The sequence below is a fragment of the Choloepus didactylus genome, chromosome 2 (genome assembly GCF_015220235.1).
Source record: "Choloepus didactylus isolate mChoDid1 chromosome 2, mChoDid1.pri, whole genome shotgun sequence".
Classification (NCBI taxonomy): Eukaryota; Metazoa; Chordata; class Mammalia; order Pilosa; family Megalonychidae; genus Choloepus; species Choloepus didactylus.
The window spans coordinates 182,175,010-182,195,505 of NC_051308.1; the positions used below are offsets into that span (position 1 = coordinate 182,175,010).

Genomic DNA, 20,496 nt, shown 5'->3' on the forward strand with positions numbered 1-20,496 from the left:
CTTAAGACGAAACGAAATACAAGAATTTACGTATCATTGGTGTCCCAGAAGCAGAAGAGAAAGGTAAAGGGGCAGAAGCAATAATAGAGGAAATAATCAATGAAAATTTCCCATCTCTTATGAAAGACATAAAATTACAGATCCAAGAAGGGCAGTGTACCCCAAACAGAATAGATTTGAATAGGCCTACGCCAAGACACTTAATAATCAGATTATCAAACGTCAAAGATAAAGAGAGAATCCTGAAAGCAGCAAAAGAAAAGCAATCTGTCACATACAAAGGAAGCTTAATAAGATATGTGTGGATCTCTCAGCAGAAACCATGGAGGCAAGAAGGAAGTGGGGTGATATATTTAAGATACTGAAAGAGAAAAACTGCCAATCAAGAATCCTATATCCAGCAAACCTGTCCTTTAAATATGAGGGAGAGCTCAAAATATTTTCTGACAGACAATGAGAGACTTTGTCAACAAGACGTCTGCCCTACAGGAAATACTAAAGGGAGCACTACAGAGTGACAGAAGACAGGAGTGGGAGATTTGGAACACAATTTTGGGAGATGGTAGCACAGCAATGTAAGTACACTGAACAAAGATAACTATGAATATGATTGAGAGAGGTAGGCTGGAGCATGTGAAACACCAGAAAAAAGGAGGAAAGATGAAGACTGGGACTGTGTAACTTGGTGAAATCTAGAGTGTTCAACAATTGTGATAAAATGTACAAATACGTTCTTTCATGATGGAGAACAAGTGAATGCCAAACTTGCAAGATGTTAAAAATGGGGAGGCATTGGGGGAAGGATGCAATCAATGTAAACTAGAGGCATTGGCAGAGGGATGCAATCAACATAAACTAACAGAAACATCGTATTATGTATGCTTCCTTTAATGTAACAAAGGCGATATACCAAGGTAAATGCAAATAAGGGGGGGGGAAGGGGAGGCGTGTGAGACACTCGACATTGGTGGTGTTGTCTGACTCTTTATTCTACTTTGATTTAAGGTTATCTTTCCTTTTGCTGCTTCCTAGCTGTCATTTTTTTTTCCTCTTTATTTTTTCTTTTTCTTTTGCCTCTCTTCCTTCTTTGACTCTCCCTCCTGTCTTGTGGAAGAAATGTAGATGCCCTTATATAGATAGTGGTGAAGGTGATGAACACATAAATATGTGACTATACAGGGAACGATCTATTGTTTACTTAGGATGGAATGTATGGCATGTGAACAAAACGATCTTAAAAAAAAAATAGGCTGATGATGAAACCTCAAGGGCAATATACTGAGTGAAATAAGCCAGATACATAAGGTCAAATATTGCAGGGTCTCACTGATAGGAACTAATTACAATATGTAAACTCATAGACATGAAATATAAGGTACCAAGATATAGGACGAGGCTAAAGAATGGGAAGCGGTTGCTTAGTATGAGCAGAATGTTCAACTAGGATGAACTTAAATGTTTGGAAATGAACAGAGGTGTCGGTAGCAAGATGTGAGAATAACTAACAGTGCTGAATGGTGCGTGAATGAGGTGGAAAGGGGAAGCTTAGAGTCATGTATGTCATCAGAAGGAAATCTGGAGGTCAAAAGATGGAAATGTATAAAACTGGATCCTATGGTGGGCAATGTCCATGATTAACTGTACAAATATTAGAAATCTCTTCCATGAACCAGAACAAATGTATGACAATACAACTAGAAGTTAATAATAGAGGGGAATATAGGGGAAAAATATATACCTATTGCAAACTATATACTACAGTTAGTAGTATTTCAACATTCTTTTATAAACAGTAACAAATGTACTATACCAGTATTACGAGTCAATAATGGAGGGGCATTGGTTAGGGATATGGGAGGATTCGAGTTTCTTTTTTTTCATCTTTTGCTTTATTTCTTGTCGAGTAATGAAAAGGTTCTAAAAGTTGAACAAAAATTAAGTGTGGTGATGGATGCACAGCTGTATGAGGGTACTGGGGGCAAATGATCGTATACTTTGGATATCTGGATAACTGTATGGTATTTGAACAATCTCAAAAAAAAATTAAAAAAAAAAAAAGTAGAGGGACTCAAAAAAAAAAAAAATCCCAACAACTTACTGTGCAGAAATAGAAAAACCAATAACCAAATTTATTGGTATAGTACATTTGTTACTGTTTATTAAACAGTGGGCCCTGAATAGCCAAAAATATCTTGAGAAAGAAGAATGAAGTGGGAGGCCTCACACTACCTAACTTTAAAGCATACTACAAAGCTACAGTGGTCAAAACAGTAGGGTAGTGGCATAAGGGTAGATATACCGACCGATGGAATCGAATTGAGGGTTCAGAAATAGACTCTCTCATCTACAGACAATTGATCTTTCATAAGGCAGTCATGCCAATGCAACTGGGACAGAGTAGCCTCTTCAATAAATGGTATTTGGAGAACTGGATATCCATATCCAAAAGAATGAAAGAGGACTCCTATGTCACACCTTATACAAAAATTAACTTGAAATAGATCAAAGACCTAAATATTAGCACTAAGATCATAAGACTTTCAGAAGAAAATGTAGGGAAATATCTTTTTTTTTTTTTTTATAGTTAGCATTTTTTTTTAAATTAAATTCAGTTTTATTGAAATACATTCACACACCATACAATCATCCATGATATACAATCCACTGTCCACAGTATGATAACATAGTTATGCGTTCATCACTACAGTCTATCTCTGAACATTTTCCTTACATCAGAAAGAACCAGAACAAGAATAAAAAATAAAAGTGAAAAAAAACACCCAAATCATCCCCCCATCCCACCCCATTTGTACTTTAGTTTTTATCCCCATTCCTCCACTCATCCATACACTAGATAAAGGGGGTGTGATCCACAAGGTCTTCACAATCACACTGTCACCCCTTGTAATCTACATTCTTATATAATTGTCTTCAGGAGTCCAGACTGCTGGGTTGGAGTTTGGTAGTTTCAGGTATTTACTTCTAGCTATTCCAATACATTAAAGCCTAAGAGGTGTTATCTATATAGTGCATAAGAATGTCCACCAGAGTGACCTCTCGACACCATTTGGAATCTCTCAGCCACTGAAACTATTTCGTCTCATCTTGCATCCCCCTTTTGGTCAAGAAGATACTCTCGGGAGGCGGGGCAAGATGGCAGACTGGTGAGCTGTATGTTTTAGTTACTCCTCCAGGAAAGTAGGTAAAAAGCCAGGAACTGCGTGGACTGGACACCACAGAGCAATCTGTCTTTGGGCATACTTCATACAACACTCATGAAAACGTGGAACTGCTGAGATCAGCGAAATCTGTAAGTTTTTGCGGCCAGGGGACCCGCGCCCCTCCCTGCCAGGCTCAGTCCTGGGGGAGGAGGGGCTGTCAGCTCCAGGAAGGAGAAGGGAGAATTGCAATGGCTGCTCTTATCGGAAACTCATTCTACTGATTCAAACTCCAACCATAGATAGACTGAGACAAGACACCAGAGACTCTGAGAGCAGCCAGCCCAGCAGAGAGGAGACAGGCATAGAAAAAAAACAACACGAAAAACTCCAAAATAAAAGCAGAGGATTTTTGGAGTTCTGGTGAACACAGAAAGGGGAAGGGCGGAGATCAGGCCTTGAGGCGCATATGCAAATCCCGAAGCAAGGCTGATCTCTCTGCCCTGTGCACCTTTCCTTAATGGCCCTGGTTGCTTTGTCTATTAGCATTTCAATAACCCATTAGATCTCTGAGGAGGGCCGTTTTTTTTTTTGTTTTTTTTTTTTTAAATCCTTTTTGCTTTTTCTAAAACAATTACTCTAAGAAGCTCAATACAGAAAGCTTCAAAGAATTGAAATTTGGGCACGTCAAATCAAGAGCAGAACTAAGAGAGCTCTGAGACAAAAGGCAATAATCCAGTGGCTGAGAAAATTCACTAAACAACACAACTTCCCAAGAAAAGCGGGGTGTCCGCTCACAGCCACCATCCTGGTGGACAGGAAACACTCCTGCCCATCGCCAGCCCCATAGCCCAGAGCTGCCCCAGACAACCCAGTGTGACGGAACTGCTTCAAATAACAGGCACACACCACAAAACTGGGCGTGGACATTAGCCTTCCCTGCAACCTCAGCTGAATGTCCCAGAGCTGGGAAGGGGGAGCAGTGTAAATTAACAGAGCCTCATTCAGCCATCATTTGAGCAGACTGGGAGCCTCCCAACACAGCCCAGCAGCCCAGAACTGCCCTGGGGGGACGGCACTCACCTGTGACATAGCACAGTCATCCCTCAACAGAGGACCCGGGGTGCACAGCCTGGAAGAGGGGCCCACTTGCAAGTCTCAGGAGCCATACGCCAATACCAAAGACTTGTGGGTCAGTGGCAGAGACAAACTGTGGCAGGACTGAACTGAAGGATTAGACTATTGCAGTAGCTTTAAAACTCTAGGATCATCAGGGAGATTTGATTGTTAGGGCCACCCCCCCTCCCCGACTGCCCAGAAACACGCCCCACATACAGGGCAGGCAACACCAACTACACACGCAAGCTTGGTACACCAATTGGGCCCCACAAGACTCACTCCCCCACTCACCAAAAAGGCTAAGCAGGGGAGATCTGGCTTGTGGAGAACAGGTGGCTCGTGGACGCCACCTGCTGGTTAGTTAGAGAAAGTGTACTCCACGAAGCTGTAGATCTGATAAATTAGAGATAAGGACTTCAACTGGTCTACAAACCCTAAAAGAACCCTATCAAGTTCAGCAAATGCCACGAGGCCAAAAACAACAGAAAATTATAAAGCATATGAAAAAACCAGACGATATGGATAACCCAAGCCCAAGCACCCAAATCAAAAGACCAGAAGAGACACACCTAGAGCAGCTACTCAAAGAACTAAAGATGAACAATGAGACCATAGTACGGGATATGAAGGAAATCAAGAAGACCCTAGAAGAGCATAAAGAAGACATTGCAAGACTAAATAAAAAAATGGATGATCTTATGGAAATTAAAGAAACTGTTGACCAAATTAAAAAGATTCTGGACACTCATAGTACAAGACTAGAGGAAGTTGAACAACGAATCAGTGACCTGGAAGATGACAGAATGGAAATGAAAGCATAAAAGAAAGAATGGGGAAAAAAATTGAAAAACTCGAAATGGACCTCAGGGATATGATAGATAATATGAAACGTCCGAATATAAGACTCATTGGTGTCCCAGAAGGGGAAGAAAAGGGTAAAGGTCTAGGAAGAGTATTCAAAGAAATTGTTGGGGAAAACTTCCCAAATCTTCTAAACAACATAAATACACAAATCATAAATGCTCAGCGAACTCCAAATAGAATAAAGCCAAAAAAACCCACTCTGAGACATATACTGATCACACTGTCAAACATAGAAGAGAAGGAGCAAGTTCTGAAAGCAGCAAGAGAAAAGCAATTCACCACATACAAAGGAAACAGCATAAGACTAAGTAGTGACTACTCAGCAGCCACCATGGAGGCAAGAAGGCAGTGGCACGATATATTTAAAATTCTGAGTGAGAGGAATTTCCAACCAAGAATACTTTATCCAGCAAAGCTCTCCTTCAAATTTGAGGGAGAGCTTAAATTTTTCACAGACAAAGAAATGCTGAGAGAATTTGCTAACAAGAGACCTGCCCTACTGGAGATACTAAAGGGAGCCCTACAGACAGAGAAACAAAGACAGGACAGAGAGACTTGGAGAAAGGTTCAGTACTAAAGAGATTCGGTATGGGTACAATAAAGGATATTAATAGAGAGAGGGAAAAATATGGCAAACATAATCCAAAGGATAAGATGGCCGATTCAAGAAATGCCTTCACGGTTTTAACGTTGAATGTAAATGGATTAAACTCCCCAATTAAAAGATATAGATTCGCAGAATGGATCAAAAAAAATGAACCATCAATATGTTGCATACAAGAGACTCATCTTAGACACAGGGACACAAAGAAATTGAAAGTGAAAGGATGGAAAAAAATATTTCATGCAAGCTACAGCCAAAAGAAAGCAGGTGTAGCAATATTAATCTCAGATAAAATAGACTTCAAATGCAGGGATGTTTTGAGAGACAAAGAAGGCCACTACATACTAATAAAAGGGGCAATTCAGCAAGAAGAAATAACAATCGTAAATGTCTATGCACCCAATCAAGGTGCCACAAAATACATGAGAGAAACATTGGCAAAACTAAAGGAAGCAATTGATGTTTCCACAATAATTGTGGGAGACTTCAACACATCACTCTCTCCTATAGATAGATCAACCAGACAGAAGACCAATAAGGAAACTGAAAACCTAAACAATCTGATAAATGAATTAGATTTAACAGACATGTACAGGACATTACATCCCAAATCACCAGGATACACATACTTTTCTAGTGCTCACAGAACTTTCTCCAGAATAGATCATATGCTGGGACATAAAACAAGCCTCAATAAATTTAAAAAGATTGAAATTATTCAAAGCACATTCTCTGACCACAATGGAATACAATTAGAAGTCAATAACCATCAGAGACTTAGAAAATTCACAAATACCTGGAGGTTAAACAACACACTCCTAAACAATCAGTGGGTTAAAGAAGAAATAGCAAGAGAAATTGCTAAATATATAGAGACGAATGAAAATGAGAACACAACATACCAAAACCTATGGGATGCAGCAAAAGCAGTGCTAAGGGGGAAATTTATAGCACTAAACGCATATATTAAAAAGGAAGAAAGAGCCAAAATCAAAGAACTAATGGATCAACTGAAGAAGCTAGAAAATGAACAGCAAACCAATCCTAAACCAAGTAGAAGAAAAGAAATAACAAGGATTAAAGCAGAAATAAATGACATAGAGAACAAAAAAACAATAGAAAGGATAAATATCACCAAAAGTTGGTTCTTTGAGAAGATCAACAAGATTGACAAGCCCCTAGCTAGACTGACAAAATCAAAAAGAGAGAAGACCCATATAAACAAAATAATGAATGAAAAAGGTGACATAACTGCAGATCCTGAAGAAATTAAAAAAATTATAAGAGGATACTATGAACAACTGTATGGCAACAAACTGGATAATGTAGAAGAAATGGACAATTTCCTGGAAACATATGAACAACCTAGACTGACCAGAGAAGAAATAGAAGACCTCAACCAACCCATCACAAGCAAAGAGATTCAATCAGTCATCAAAAATCTTCCCACAAATAAATGCCCAGGGCCAGATGGCTTCACAGGGAAATTCTACCAAACTTTCCAGAAAGAACTGACACCAATCTTACTCAAACTCTTTCAAAACATTGAAGAAAATGGAACACTACCTAACTCATTTTATGAAGCTAACATCAATCTAATACCAAAACCAGGCAAAGATGCTACAAAAAAGGAAAACTACCGGCCAATCTCCCTAATGAATATAGATGCAAAAATCCTCAACAAAATACTTGCAAATCGAATCCAAAGACACATTAAAAAAATCATACACCATGACCAAGTGGGGTTCATTCCAGGCATGCAAGGATGGTTCAACATAAGAAAAACAATCAATGTATTACAACACATTAAAAACTCGAAAGGGAAAAATCAATTGATCATCTCAATAGATGCTGAAAAAGCATTTGACAAAATCCAACATCCCTTTTTGATAAAAACACTTCAAAAGGTAGGAATTGAAGGAAACTTCCTCAACATGATAAAGAGCATATATGAAAAACCCACAGCCAGCATAGTACTCAATGGTGAGAGACTGAAAGCCTTCCCTCTAAGATCAGGAACAAGACAAGGATGCCCGCTGTCACCACTGTTATTCAACATTGTGCTGGAAGTGCTAGCCAGGGCAATCTGGCAAGACAAAGAAATAAAAGGCATCCAAATTGGAAAAGAAGAAGTAAAACTGTCATTGTTTGCAGATGATATGATCTTATATCTAGAAAACCCTGAGAAATCAACGATACAGCTACTAGAGCTAATAAACAAATTTAGCAAAGTAGCGGGATACAAGATTAATGCACATAAGTCAGTAATGTTTCTATATGCTAGAAATGAACAAACTGAAGAGACACTCAAGAAAAAGATACCATTTTCAATAGCAACTAAAAAAATCAAGTACCTAGGAATCAACTTAACCAAAGATGTAAAAGACCTATACAAAGAAAACTACATAACTCTACTAAAAGAAATAGAAGGGGACCTTAAAAGATGGAAAAATATTCCATGTTCATGGATAGGAAGGCTAAATGTCATTAAGATGTCAATTCTACCCAAACTCATCTACAGATTCAATGCAATCCCAATCAAAATTCCAACAACCTACTTTGCAGACTTGGAAAAGCTAGTTATCAAATTTATTTGGAAAGGGAAGATGCCTCGAATTGCTAAAGACACTCTAAAAAGAAAAACGAAGTGGGAGGACTTACACTCCCTGACTTTGAAGCTTATTATAAAGCCACAGTTGCCAAAACAGCATGGTACTGGCACAAAGATAGACATATAGATCAATGGAATCGAATTGAGAATTCAGAGATAGACCCTCAGATCTATGGCCGACTGATCTTTGATAAGGCCCCCAAAGTCACCGAACTGAGCCATAATGGTCTTTTCAACAAATGGGGCTGGGAGAGTTGGATATCCATATCCAAAAGAATGAAAGAGGACCCCTACCTCACCCCCTACACAAAAATTAACTCAAAATGGACCAAAGATCTCAATATAAAAGAAAGTACCATAAAACTCCTAGAAGATAATGTAGGAAAACATCTTCAAGACCTTGTATTAGGAGGCCACTTCCTAGACTTTACACCCAAAGCACAAGCAACAAAAGAGAAAATAGATAAATGGGAACTTCTCAAGCTTAGAAGTTTCTGCACCTCAAAGGAATTTCTCAAAAAGGTAAAGAGGCAGCCAACTCAATGGGAAAAAATTTTTGGAAACCATGTATCTGACAAAAGACTGATATCTTGCATATACAAAGAAATCCTACAACTCAATGACAATAGTACAGACAGCCCAATTATAAAATGGGCAAAAGATATGAAAAGACAGTTCTCTGAAGAGGAAATACAAATGGCCAAGAAACACATGAAAAAATGTTCAGCTTCACTAGCTATTAGAGAGATGCAAATTAAGACCACAATGAGATACCATCTAACACCGGTTAGAATGGCTGCCATTAAACAAACAGGAAACTACAAATGCTGGAGGGGATGTGGAGAAATTGGAACTCTTATTCATTGTTGGTGGGACTGTATAATGGTTCAGCCACTCTGGAAGACAGTCTGGCAGTTCCTTAGAAAACTAGATATAGAGCTACCATTCGATCCAGCGATTGCACTTCTCGGTATATACCCGGAAGATCGGAAAGCAGTGACACGAACAGATATCTGCACGCCAATGTTCATAGCAGCACTATTCACAATTGCCAAGAGATGGAAACAACCCAAATGTCCTTCAACAGATGAGTGGATAAATAAAATGTGGTATATACACACGATGGAATACTACGCGGCAGTAAGAAGGAACGATCTGGTGAAACATATGACAACATGGATGAACCTTGAAGACATAATGCTGAGCGAAATAAGCCAGGCACAAAAAGAGAAATATTTTATGCTACCACTAATGTGAACTTTGAAAAATGTAAAACAAATGGTTTATCATGTAGAATGTAGGGGAACTAGCAGTAGAGAGCAATTAAGGAAGGGGGAACAATAATCCAAGAAGAACAGATAAGCTATTTAACGTTCTGGGGATGCCCAGAAATGACTATGGTCTGTTAATTTCTGATGGATGTAGTAGGAACAAGTTCACTGAAATGTTACTATATTATGTAACTTTCTTGGGGTAAAGTAGGAACATGTTGGAAGTTAAGCAGTTATCTTAGGTTAGTTGTCTTTTTCTTACTCCCTTGTTATGGTCTCTTTGAAATGTTCTTTTATTGTATGTTTGTTTTCTTTTTAACTTTTGTTTTCATACGGTTGATTTGAAAAAAGAAGGGAAAGTTAAAAAAAAAAAAAGAAAGAAAAAAGACAAACAAGGAAAAAAAAAAAAAAAGATGTAGTGCCCCCTTGAGGAGCCTGTGGAGAATGCAGGGGTATTCGACTACCCCACCTCCATGGTTGCTAACATGACCACAGACATAGGGGACTGGTGGTTTGATGGGTTGAGCCCTCTACCATAAGTTTTACCCTTGGGAAGACGGTTGCTGCAAAGGAGAGGCTAGGCCTCCCTGTATTTGTGCCTAAGAGTCTCCTCCTGAATGCCTCTTTGTTGCTCAGATGTGGCCCTCTCTCTCTGGCTAAGCCAACTTGAAAGGTGAAATCACTGCCCTCCCCCCTACGTGGGATCAGACACCCAGGGAAGTGAATCTCCCTGGCAACGTGGAATATGACTCCCGGGGAGGAATGTAGACCCGGCATCGTGGGATGGAGAACATCTTCTTGACCAAAAGGGGGATGTGAAAGGAAATGAAATAAGCTTCAGTGGCAGAGAGATTCCAAAACGAGCCGAGAGATCACTCTGGTGGGCACTCTTACGCACACTTTAGACAACCTTTTTTAGGTTCTAAAGAATTGGGGTAGCTGGTGGTGGATACCTGAAACTATTAAACTACAACCCAGAACCCATGAATCTCGAAGACAGTTGTATAAAAATGTAGCTTATGAGGGGTGACAGTGGGATTGGGAATGCCATAAGGACCAAACTCCACTTTGTCTAGTTTATGGATGGATGTGTAGAAAAGTAGGGGAAGCAAACAAACAGACAAAGGTACCTAGTGTTCTTTTTTACTTCAATTGCTCTTTTTCACTCTAATTATTATTCTTGTTATTTTTGTGTGTGTGCTAATGAAGGTGTCAGGGATTGATTTAGGTGATGAATGTACAACTATGTAATGGTACTGTAAACAATCGAAAGTACAATTTGTTTTGTATGACTGCGTAGTATGTGAATATATCTCAATAAAATGATGATTAAAAAAAAAAAAAAAAAAAAAAAAAAAAAAAAAAAAAAAAAAAGAAGATACTCTCAGTCCCACGATGCCGGGTCCACATTCATCCCCGGGAGTCATACTCTGCGTTGCCAGGGAGATTTACAACCCTGGGAGTTGGGTCCCACGTAGGGGGGAGGGCAGCGAGTTCACCTGTCGAGATGGCTCAGTTAGAGAGAGAGAGGGCCACATCTGAGCAACAAAGAGGTACTCAGGGGGAGACTCTTAGGCACCATTACATACAACTTTAGACTTTCCTTTGTGGTAATGAGCTTCATAAGGGCAAGTCCCATGCTTGAGGGCTCAGCACATCAAACTGCCAGTCCCAATGTTTGTGACAACATACGCTAGGGGATCAGCATCTTAAAGTTTAGAGATAGACCTTACAATTCAGGGATAGAGTTAACTGCTGTAAGAGCTTACAATCTAGGGACTATTACAATTATTGTGTCCACGTTAGGCTATGTTCTAAGATTCAATTCTGAGTTTACACATTGTAGTTAGTCCATATTAGTGAGGCATCATCCCTCTCACCATGTTTTCTCCAACACTTTTACTCCTGTATATATATTTTCCTACAATTTTATAGAGTTATATTCACATACCATACATTCATCCACAGTGTACAATCAGTTGTTCATGGTATCATCATAAAGTTGTACATTTATCACCACAATCAGCATTTGAAAATACTGATTAATACAAGAAAAATTGTTTTTTTTTTAGCAATAAGAAAAAATGATAAAAAGAAAAATAACATGTCATACAATACAATATACTACTAAGGACAGCAAATAACACCACTACCAAGAATCCCATATTACTCCCCTATATCCCCTTCTCATATACATTTAACATTGGCGTATTGCCTTTGTTACATTTAATGGAGGTGTATTACAATGTTACTGTTGACCATAGACTCCAGTTTGCTTTGATTATGTTTCTTCCTGAATACCGGGAAATATCTTAAAGTTCTTGTGATAGGAGGTATTTCCTAGACCTCACACCCAAAGCATGAGCAATGAAAGAAGAAATAGATAAATGGGGATCTCCTCAAAACTAAACTTTTGTACTTCAAAGGACTTTGTCAGAAAAGTAAAAAGGCAGCCTATGCTATGGGAGACAATATTTGGAAACCACATATCAGATAAGGGTTTAATACCCAGAATATATAAAGTGATCCTACAACTCAACAACAGAAAGACAAACAACCCAATTTAAAAATGGGCAAAAGACATGGACAGATACTTTCCTGAAGAGGAAATACAAATGGCGCAAAAGCATATGAAAAACTGCTCAACTTCACTGGCTATTAGGGAATTGCAAATCAAAACCACAATGAGATATCATCTCACACCTACCAGAATGGCCATTATCCCAAAACAGAAAATTACAAGTGTTGGAGAAGATGTGGAGAAAGAGGCACACTTATTCACTGTTGGTGGGAATGTAGAATGGTGCAACCACTCTGGAAGGTAGTGTGGCCGTTCCTCTGGAAGCTAAGTGTAGAATTGCTGTACAATCCAGCAATTCCATTACTAGGTATATACTCAGAGGAACTGCAAGCTAAGTGACAAACAGACATGATGTTTATAGCAGCATTATTCATGACTGACAAGAGATGGAAACAGCCCAAATGTCCACCAATGGACGAGTGGATAAACAAACTGTGGTATATACACAGGATGGAATATTATGCAGCTGTAAGACAGAACAAAATCACAGAACATATAGCAACGTGGATGAACCTTGAGGACGTTATGTTGAGTGAAGTTAGCCAGAAACAAAAGGACAAATACAGTATGGTCTCACTAATGTGAACTAACATTAATGAGCAAACTTTGAGAGTTAAAGCTGAGAACACAGGTTATCAGGAGATAGAAAGGGTAGAGATCAGGCATTTGATGCTGAAGGAGTACAGAATGTTCAACAGAATTGATTGTATAGATCCAGAAATGGATAGCACAATACTATGTGATGGTAGCACAATATTGTAAGTACACTGAACAAAGAAGTCTGTGATTAAAGTTGAAAAGAGGAGGGCTAGGGACATGTATGATACCAGAAGGAAAGATAGACAATAAAGACTGGGACTGTATAAATTAGTGAAACCTAGAGTGGCCAATGATAGTGACCAAATGTACATATATAAAAATGTTTTTACATGTGGGAGAACAAATGAATCTCAACTTGTAAGGTGTTGAAAAAGGGATCGTATTGGGGAAAAAATATAATCAATGCAAACTGGAGTCTCTGGTTAACAGTAACATTGTAATATGCTTCCATTAAATGTAACAAAGGCCATACACCAACACTAAATGTCTATAAGAGGGGGATTAAAGGGAGAGGCATGTGATTCTTGGTAGTGGTGTTGTTGTCTGACCTTATTATTGTATTGTACTGTAAATTTTTTCTTTTATCTTTTTTATTCTTTTAAAAAATTTTTTTGGAGCAATGAATATGTTCAAGTGTGATTGTGGTGATGAATGCACAACTATATGATGATACTGTGAACAACTAATTGTATACTGTGGATGATTATATGGTATGTGAATATATCTCTATAAAGATTGCAGGGAAAGATATAAACAGAGGGATACAAGTGCTGGAGAAAACATGGAAAGAGGGATACACCTATTCACTGTTGGTGGGGAAGCAGAATGGTGTAGCCTATCTGGACGACAGTGTGATGGTTCCACAAGAAACTAAGTATGTGGGTACCATAAGGTCCTGCAACCTCATTATGGGGTATATACTTGGAAGATCTGAGAACAGGGACATGAATGGAAATTTGCACACTGGTGTTTATGGTGGCAGTATTCACAAATTGCAATGGATGGAGGTGGCCTAAGGATACATCGACTGATGAAAAGAATGATAAACTGTGATGCATGCATACAATAAAATACTGAGCAGCTGCAAGAAGGAATGAAGTTATGAGACATGCAACTAGGTGAAAGGATCTTTAGAACAGCATTTTGAGTGAAGTACACCAGAAATGAGAAACATTATAATGCCTCACTAATATGGACTAACTATAATGTGTAAACTCAGAATTGAATCTTAGAGCACAGATTATCACAGGAATGCTTATTGTAATGGTCCCTAGATTGTGAGCTCTTACAGCAGTCACATCTATTCCTGAGTTGTAATGGTTATCTCCAAATTCTGAGATGCTGAGCTTTTTGGGTATAATGTGGTCAGTCTCTGGAACTTAGGATATCTGTGTGACACCTCAAACTCAGAGCTAGAGCTCGGCAGCTATGAATGTCAGTATTACCTCATACAGCAAGTGTTAAAAACGCTGAAGAAGAGTTCAGACTTCAGTTAGAGATACGAATGAAGCAGATCTGGTTAGGACTAAGGCAAATCAGGCCAAAGGGTAAAGGATGGTATTGACTGTGTTATAAAACTTCAACTTCTGTATGATACCAAGGGAAGAGATGTTTATTTGGTGCAGGATCTATATTTTCTGTAGCACACTAAATAATTTAACTTGTACAGTCAGTTTATTCAAACACCATAATTACATGGAATTTTGAATAGGAAGTGAGATCTGCTAGGTTTGTACAGGTTAGTGTGAAATCCCGATACATCCCAAGTAATTTGGGTAGAGAATAAAAATGTTTCTGCAGGGCTCCCCTGAGGAAACGGGGAAAAATGTGGAAATGTTGGACTTCCCCACCTGGGTTATTCCTGACAGTCTCACAAACATTAAGGACTACCAATTTAGTAGGCCGAGTCCTTGATCTTGGGACTTGCCCTTATGAAGCTTGTTGCTGCAAAGGGGAGGCTAAGCCTACCTATAATTGTGCCTAAGAGTCTCTCCCAGAGAACCTCTTTGTTGTTTTGATGTAGCCTCTCTCTCTCTCTAAGCCCACTCGGCAGGTGAACTCACTGCCTTCCTCCCTATGTGTGATATGACTCCCGGGGTATAAATCTCCCTGGCAACGTGGGACATGAGTCCCAGGGATGGGCCTGCCATTGCAGGAGTGAGAAAGCCTTCTTGGACTAAAAGGGGGAAGTGAAATGAAACAAAATAAAGTTTCAGTGGCTGAGAGATTTCAAATGGAGTCGAGAGGTCACTCTGGAGGGCATTATACACTATATAGATATCCCTTTTTAGTTTTTAATGTATTGGAACAGCTAGAAGGAAATACCTGAAACTGTCAAACTGCAACCCAGTAGCCTTGATTCTTGAAGACGATTATATAACTATGTAACTTACACAGTGTGACTGTGTGATTGTGAAAACCTTGTGGCTCATACTCCCTTTATACAGTGTATGGACAGATGAGTAGAAAAATGGGGACAAAAATTAAATGCAAAATATGGTGGGGGGGATGCAATACTTGGGTGTTCTTTTTTACTTTTATTTTTATTCTCATTTAAATTTTTTTTTGGAATAAGGAAAATGTTCAAACATTGATTCTAGTGAATAAAAATATATATGCAGGGTCCTCCTGGGCAGCTGAGGGAAAATGAGGAAATGATGGACTTCCACACCTGGGTTGTTGCTGATGTTCTTGCAAACATTGAGGACTGATCATTTGGTATGCCAAGTCCTCTCTCTTGGAGCTTGCCCTTATGAATCTTGTTACTGCAATGGAGAGGCTAAGCCTTCTTGTGACTGTGCCTAGGAGCCTCCCCGAGAGTGCCTCTTTGTTGCTCAGATGTGGACCTCGCTCTCTAGCTAAGCCAACACAGCAGGTGAACTCACTGCCTTCCCCACTATATGGGACCTGACTCCCAGGGGTGTGGATCTTCCTGGCAACACAGGGTATGACTCCAGGGGATCAGCCTGGACCTGGCATTGTGGGATTGAGAACACCTTCTTGACCAAAAGGGGGAAGTGAAATGAAACAAAATAAAGTTTCAGTGGCTAAGAGATTTCAGAAGGAATCAAGAGGAAACTGGTGGGCATTCTTGTGCACCAAATAGGTACCACTTTTTAGGTTTTAATATATTGGAATGGCTGGAAGTACATACCTGAAACTATCAAACTGCAACGATTGTATAACTGTGTAGCTTACATGGGGTGATGGTGTGATTGTGAAAACCTTGTGGATCACACTCCCTTTGTCCAGTGTATAGATGGATGAGTAGAAAAATGAGGACAAAAACTAAATGAAAAATAGGGTAGGATGGGGGGGATGATTTGGCTGTTCTTTTTTACTTTTATTTTTTATTCCTATTTTTATTTTTTCTGGGGTGATGAATGCACAACTATGTGATGGTACTGTGAATAGCTGATTGTACACCATGGAAGATTATATGGTATGTGAATATATCTCAATAAAACTGAATTTATTAAAAAAACCCTACAAAACACACACACAAAAATTGATTCTGATGATGAACACACAACTATCTGACAGTACTGTGAACAGCTCGTCGTACACTGTGGATAATTGTACGGTATGTGAATATATCTCAATAAAACTGAATTTAAAAAAAAGTAAATGAGTTAATATATGTAAAGTGCCAGGCATTCAACAAGCTCTAAAGTGTCAGTATTATTACCACCATTTGGTGAAAGAAAGGTTAATTTTCTGGTAACCTTGAGGGAGAGAGGGGAGATGAAGGGTTGAGAAATGATAATAGGAAAGCAATAAAACTGGAGTAAGGTAATGATTCCCGTGTACTCTTTAAATTCTAATGTAATGGAGGGCAGAAACGGAACTATGGAGGATCTCAGGGAACTACCCTCCAAGGTTTTATGTTTCATTTGAAGATTGCAATTTACTAGTTGGGGACACCAGCCTATTTCATCAAGTCCAAACTCCTCTATCTCATTTTCAAGATAACCTGTATAATCTGGGCCCCTCCTACCTATGCTATTTACCTTCCTTATACTCTTTCAAATAAAGCTCTCTGCTTCTGCAAGAGATATTCTCACATTCACACATACTTCACATTAACTCTTCACATGTCCCTTCTTACACTATTCCCCCTACTTCTAAAGGCTGTTGGTCTGCATGTTTAAATCTTAGTCATCCTTCAGTGCTCAAATCCTACAACAGTCTCCTCTTGCCATTCATCACAAATCCTTCCCTATCTTCTGTGGTCCAAACTAACATCAACTACAAGAGATACAAATATAATAAAATTATTGCACTATAAACAGTACTGTGTAATTTAACATTTAATTATTCTCTGATCTCTTTCAAGAGTATTAATTGTTTTTTCAACTAGACCATAAACTCCTTGAAGTCAGAGGCTGTGTTAGACTTCCTGGTGACCCCTGTTATAACTGTAAGATTTAGTTATATAATATATATTAAAATGGACTCAATACTCATCTAAACCTTAAGTACTTTAAGAAATTGAAGGCAGGCATGAAAATAACGTTTCAACCAGAAACTAAAAGAAACAAGACAATAGCCCTAAAACCCCAGCCATTTTGCATAAGGTTTTATGAAAATTTGTAATTTCTAGAGAATTGGATATCTCTGACTTTAAGAATTTATGCATGTATTCTCTTGACCTGTAGCAGAAAAGACGGTCAAAGCTAGAAATAATTGACTTGATAAGAGTATCCCTGTCTAATAGAATATTTAACTAAATATGAAAATTACAGTTGTCTATAGGATTTCTGATAGTGCAAAGACAGTGTAAAAAGCTGGGCTCAATTTTTGTTGTTTATAATGTTTCTTTAAAACAAGATGTCTATTATTTAAAATAATTATGTATGTATGAAGAGTTTTAGTAACGAACTAAAATATTTTCACAATATTTTAAGAGAAAACAATTATCTCAAGCCCTTAAAAATCTCATAAAAATTATATGCACAGTTTGATTTAGAAACCAGAGAATAACTTCCTATTATAAACATTATTAATGTAATGGGATATTTAATTAATGTGCCAAAATAGAGTAAGAAAGAAAATGGAACATATTGGTAAACATCATAGAGAATATGGAGAACCACTTCATAATTGATACCTTGTTTTCAATAACTGACGTTATCCAGGTGTCACACTTGTAAGTATGTACAATTATATTTTCATAGCCATCCATTACTTTGGCATCACCTTTGTTAAGGACAGATTTACAGATGGCCTTCTCAAGTTGCCCACTGCCTGCCTCCATATGGACAGCTTTAATTCTTGGCTTGCATTTTTCTGCATAGATATCTATGACAAATGGGCATGCCTATAATGGAAGAAAAGCAAACCTTGTTTTAGCCTTTAACAGAATTGAAAATAAATTATATTAATATATTTAACATAATTTACGAAGCTCTGTACCTTCTAGTTTGTTCTTCTGATAAGCTTTCAGAGGAAAATTTTAGTACTATGAATTGAGTAATAAAAAGCGTGTAAGTCTGACTTTCTGGCAGCGAATTTAACTGATAATGTTCATAGAAAAAGGAAAAAAACCATAATTTCTAGCAAGTCAATAATGCCTTCTTTAAGCCACAGTACACAGGCCCATTTGGATCAAAGCTAACTAATGTCATGTTATTTAATTTATTTTCCTAATATTAAGGCTATAGAGAGAATTTATCAAAGGAATTTAAAAAGCATAATTATATTAACAACTGAAACATTATTAATGAGTTTATATAGAACACTGAAAAAGAATGAAATGTAGAAAAATAAATTCACAATTAAAAGTTAGTGTAGAACCAACTGAAGGGGATTCTGGGAAGACGGCGGCATAGAAAGAAGTGGAAGACTTAATCTCCCCCAGAACAATTCATAAATGAACAAAAATCCAGTAAATAACCTGGAATGGTAGCGGGGAGACAAACGTGACAGTACACTCAACTTCCACCGACATGAATTGGGAGGAATTCCCGAGATCACAGCATAAAATCTGTAAGTAAAATTGCGGACCCGCGCTGAGAGCCGAGAACCTAGAGCCGGGAGCCTCTCCCTCATGGAAGCCGCGCCGTGCAATTTCTCAGCCCAGCTCCAAGTGAGCTTTTAATAATAACTGCTCAATACAGACAGCGAATCCTCAACAAGCAGACAGAGGCTTTTGGCAACAACTGACCTTGGGAGAATCGGGGGAAATATTCTGTCTCTCACTCTCTCTCTGTGGAGAAAACCTCAGCTGTTCTCAGCCAACAAGGCGTTGCAGTAAAGACAGCCTCACACATTCTGCATTCTGAAACTAGCTGAGAGCTCCGCGGCACAGCCAAGTGGCTCAGGGATTCCCCAGGGACGGTGCACACTGATGATGTAGCACGGCATTTTCTCTTGGCTGAGGGAGGATCGTGGCTGGGAGGGGGGATCCGCTCGGAGAACCCAGGGGTGCTATGTCAAGTCCGGTGGTTTATGCGACACCAAGAGAGAGCTGCCCTTCTTCCCTGGCCACCCGTGCGCGTGCCCCACATTCAGGGCGGGCGACTCCAGCGGCACGCCCAGGCTGAGCTCTCCAACTGAACACACGAGAATCATTTCCCCTCACTACGCGAGAACTGTCTGGAGGGATATAGGTGGCTCACAGACGTCATCTGCTGGTTACTTAGAGAAAGTATACATCACCAAACTGTCTCTGAAAAATTAGATCGATATCCCTTTTTTTTTGATACAACTTTAAAGAACCCTATCAAGCAAAACAAATGCCAAGAGGCCAAAAACAACAGAAAATCTTAATGCATATGATAAAACCAGATGATATGGAGAATCCAGCTCCAAACACACAAATCAAGATTTTGGAAGAAACGTTATATCTCGCAAATTTAATTAAAGAACTACAATCAAAGAACGAAAACATGGCAAAGGATTAAAAGGACATCAAGAGGACCATGGCCCAGGATATAAGCACCATAAAAAAGACCCTAGAAGAGCATAAAGAAGACATTGCAAGAGTAAATAAAAAAATAGAAGATCTTATGGAAATAAAAGAAACTGTTGGCCAAATTAAACAGACTCTGGATACTCACAATACAAGACTAGAGGAAGCCGAACAACATCTCAGTGTCCTAGAAATCCAAAGAACAGAAAATGAAAGAACAAAAGAAAGAATGGAGAAAAAAATTGAAAAAATCGCAATGGATCTCAGGGATACGATAGATAAAATAAAACGTCCAAACTTAAGACTCATTGGTGTCCCAGAAGGGGAAGAGGTAAAGGTCTAGAAAGAGTATTCAAAGAAATTGTTGGAGAAAACTTCCCCAACCTTCTACACAATATAAACACACAAAGCATAAATGCCCAGCGAACTCCAAATAGAATAAATCCAAATAAACCCACCCCAAGACATATTCTGATCAGACTCTCAGATACTGAAGAGAAGGAGCAAGTTCTGAAAGCAGCAAGAGAAAAGCAATTCACCACACACAAAGGAAACAATATAAGACTAAGTAGTGACTACTCAGTGGCCACTATGGAGGCGAGAAGGCAGTGGCATGACATATTTAAAATTCTGAGAGAGAAAAATTTCCAGGTAAGAATACTTTATCCAGCAAAACTCTCCTTCAAATTTGAGGGAGAGCTTAAATTTTTCACAGACAAACAAATGCTGAGAGACTCTGCCAATAAAAGACCTGCCCTACTTCAGATTCTAAAGG

General features: G+C 38.8%; 1 protein-coding gene across 2 annotated transcripts in view; it reads right to left on the reverse strand.

Annotated features, from left to right (window-relative positions):
• EFCAB7 (EF-hand calcium binding domain 7) overlaps window positions 1-20,496 on the reverse strand; it is a 76,252-nt gene that overhangs the window by 5,119 nt on the left and 50,637 nt on the right. Inside the window, exon 12 of one of the 2 annotated variants that reach the window (XM_037816524.1) lies at window positions 17,919-18,128. The exons of the other annotated variant lie outside the window; for it this stretch is intronic. Within the exon in view, the coding sequence (XP_037672452.1) occupies window positions 17,919-18,128 (210 nt within the window). The remainder of the gene's footprint in view (window positions 1-17,918; window positions 18,129-20,496) is intronic. 2 annotated transcript variants of the gene reach the window in all.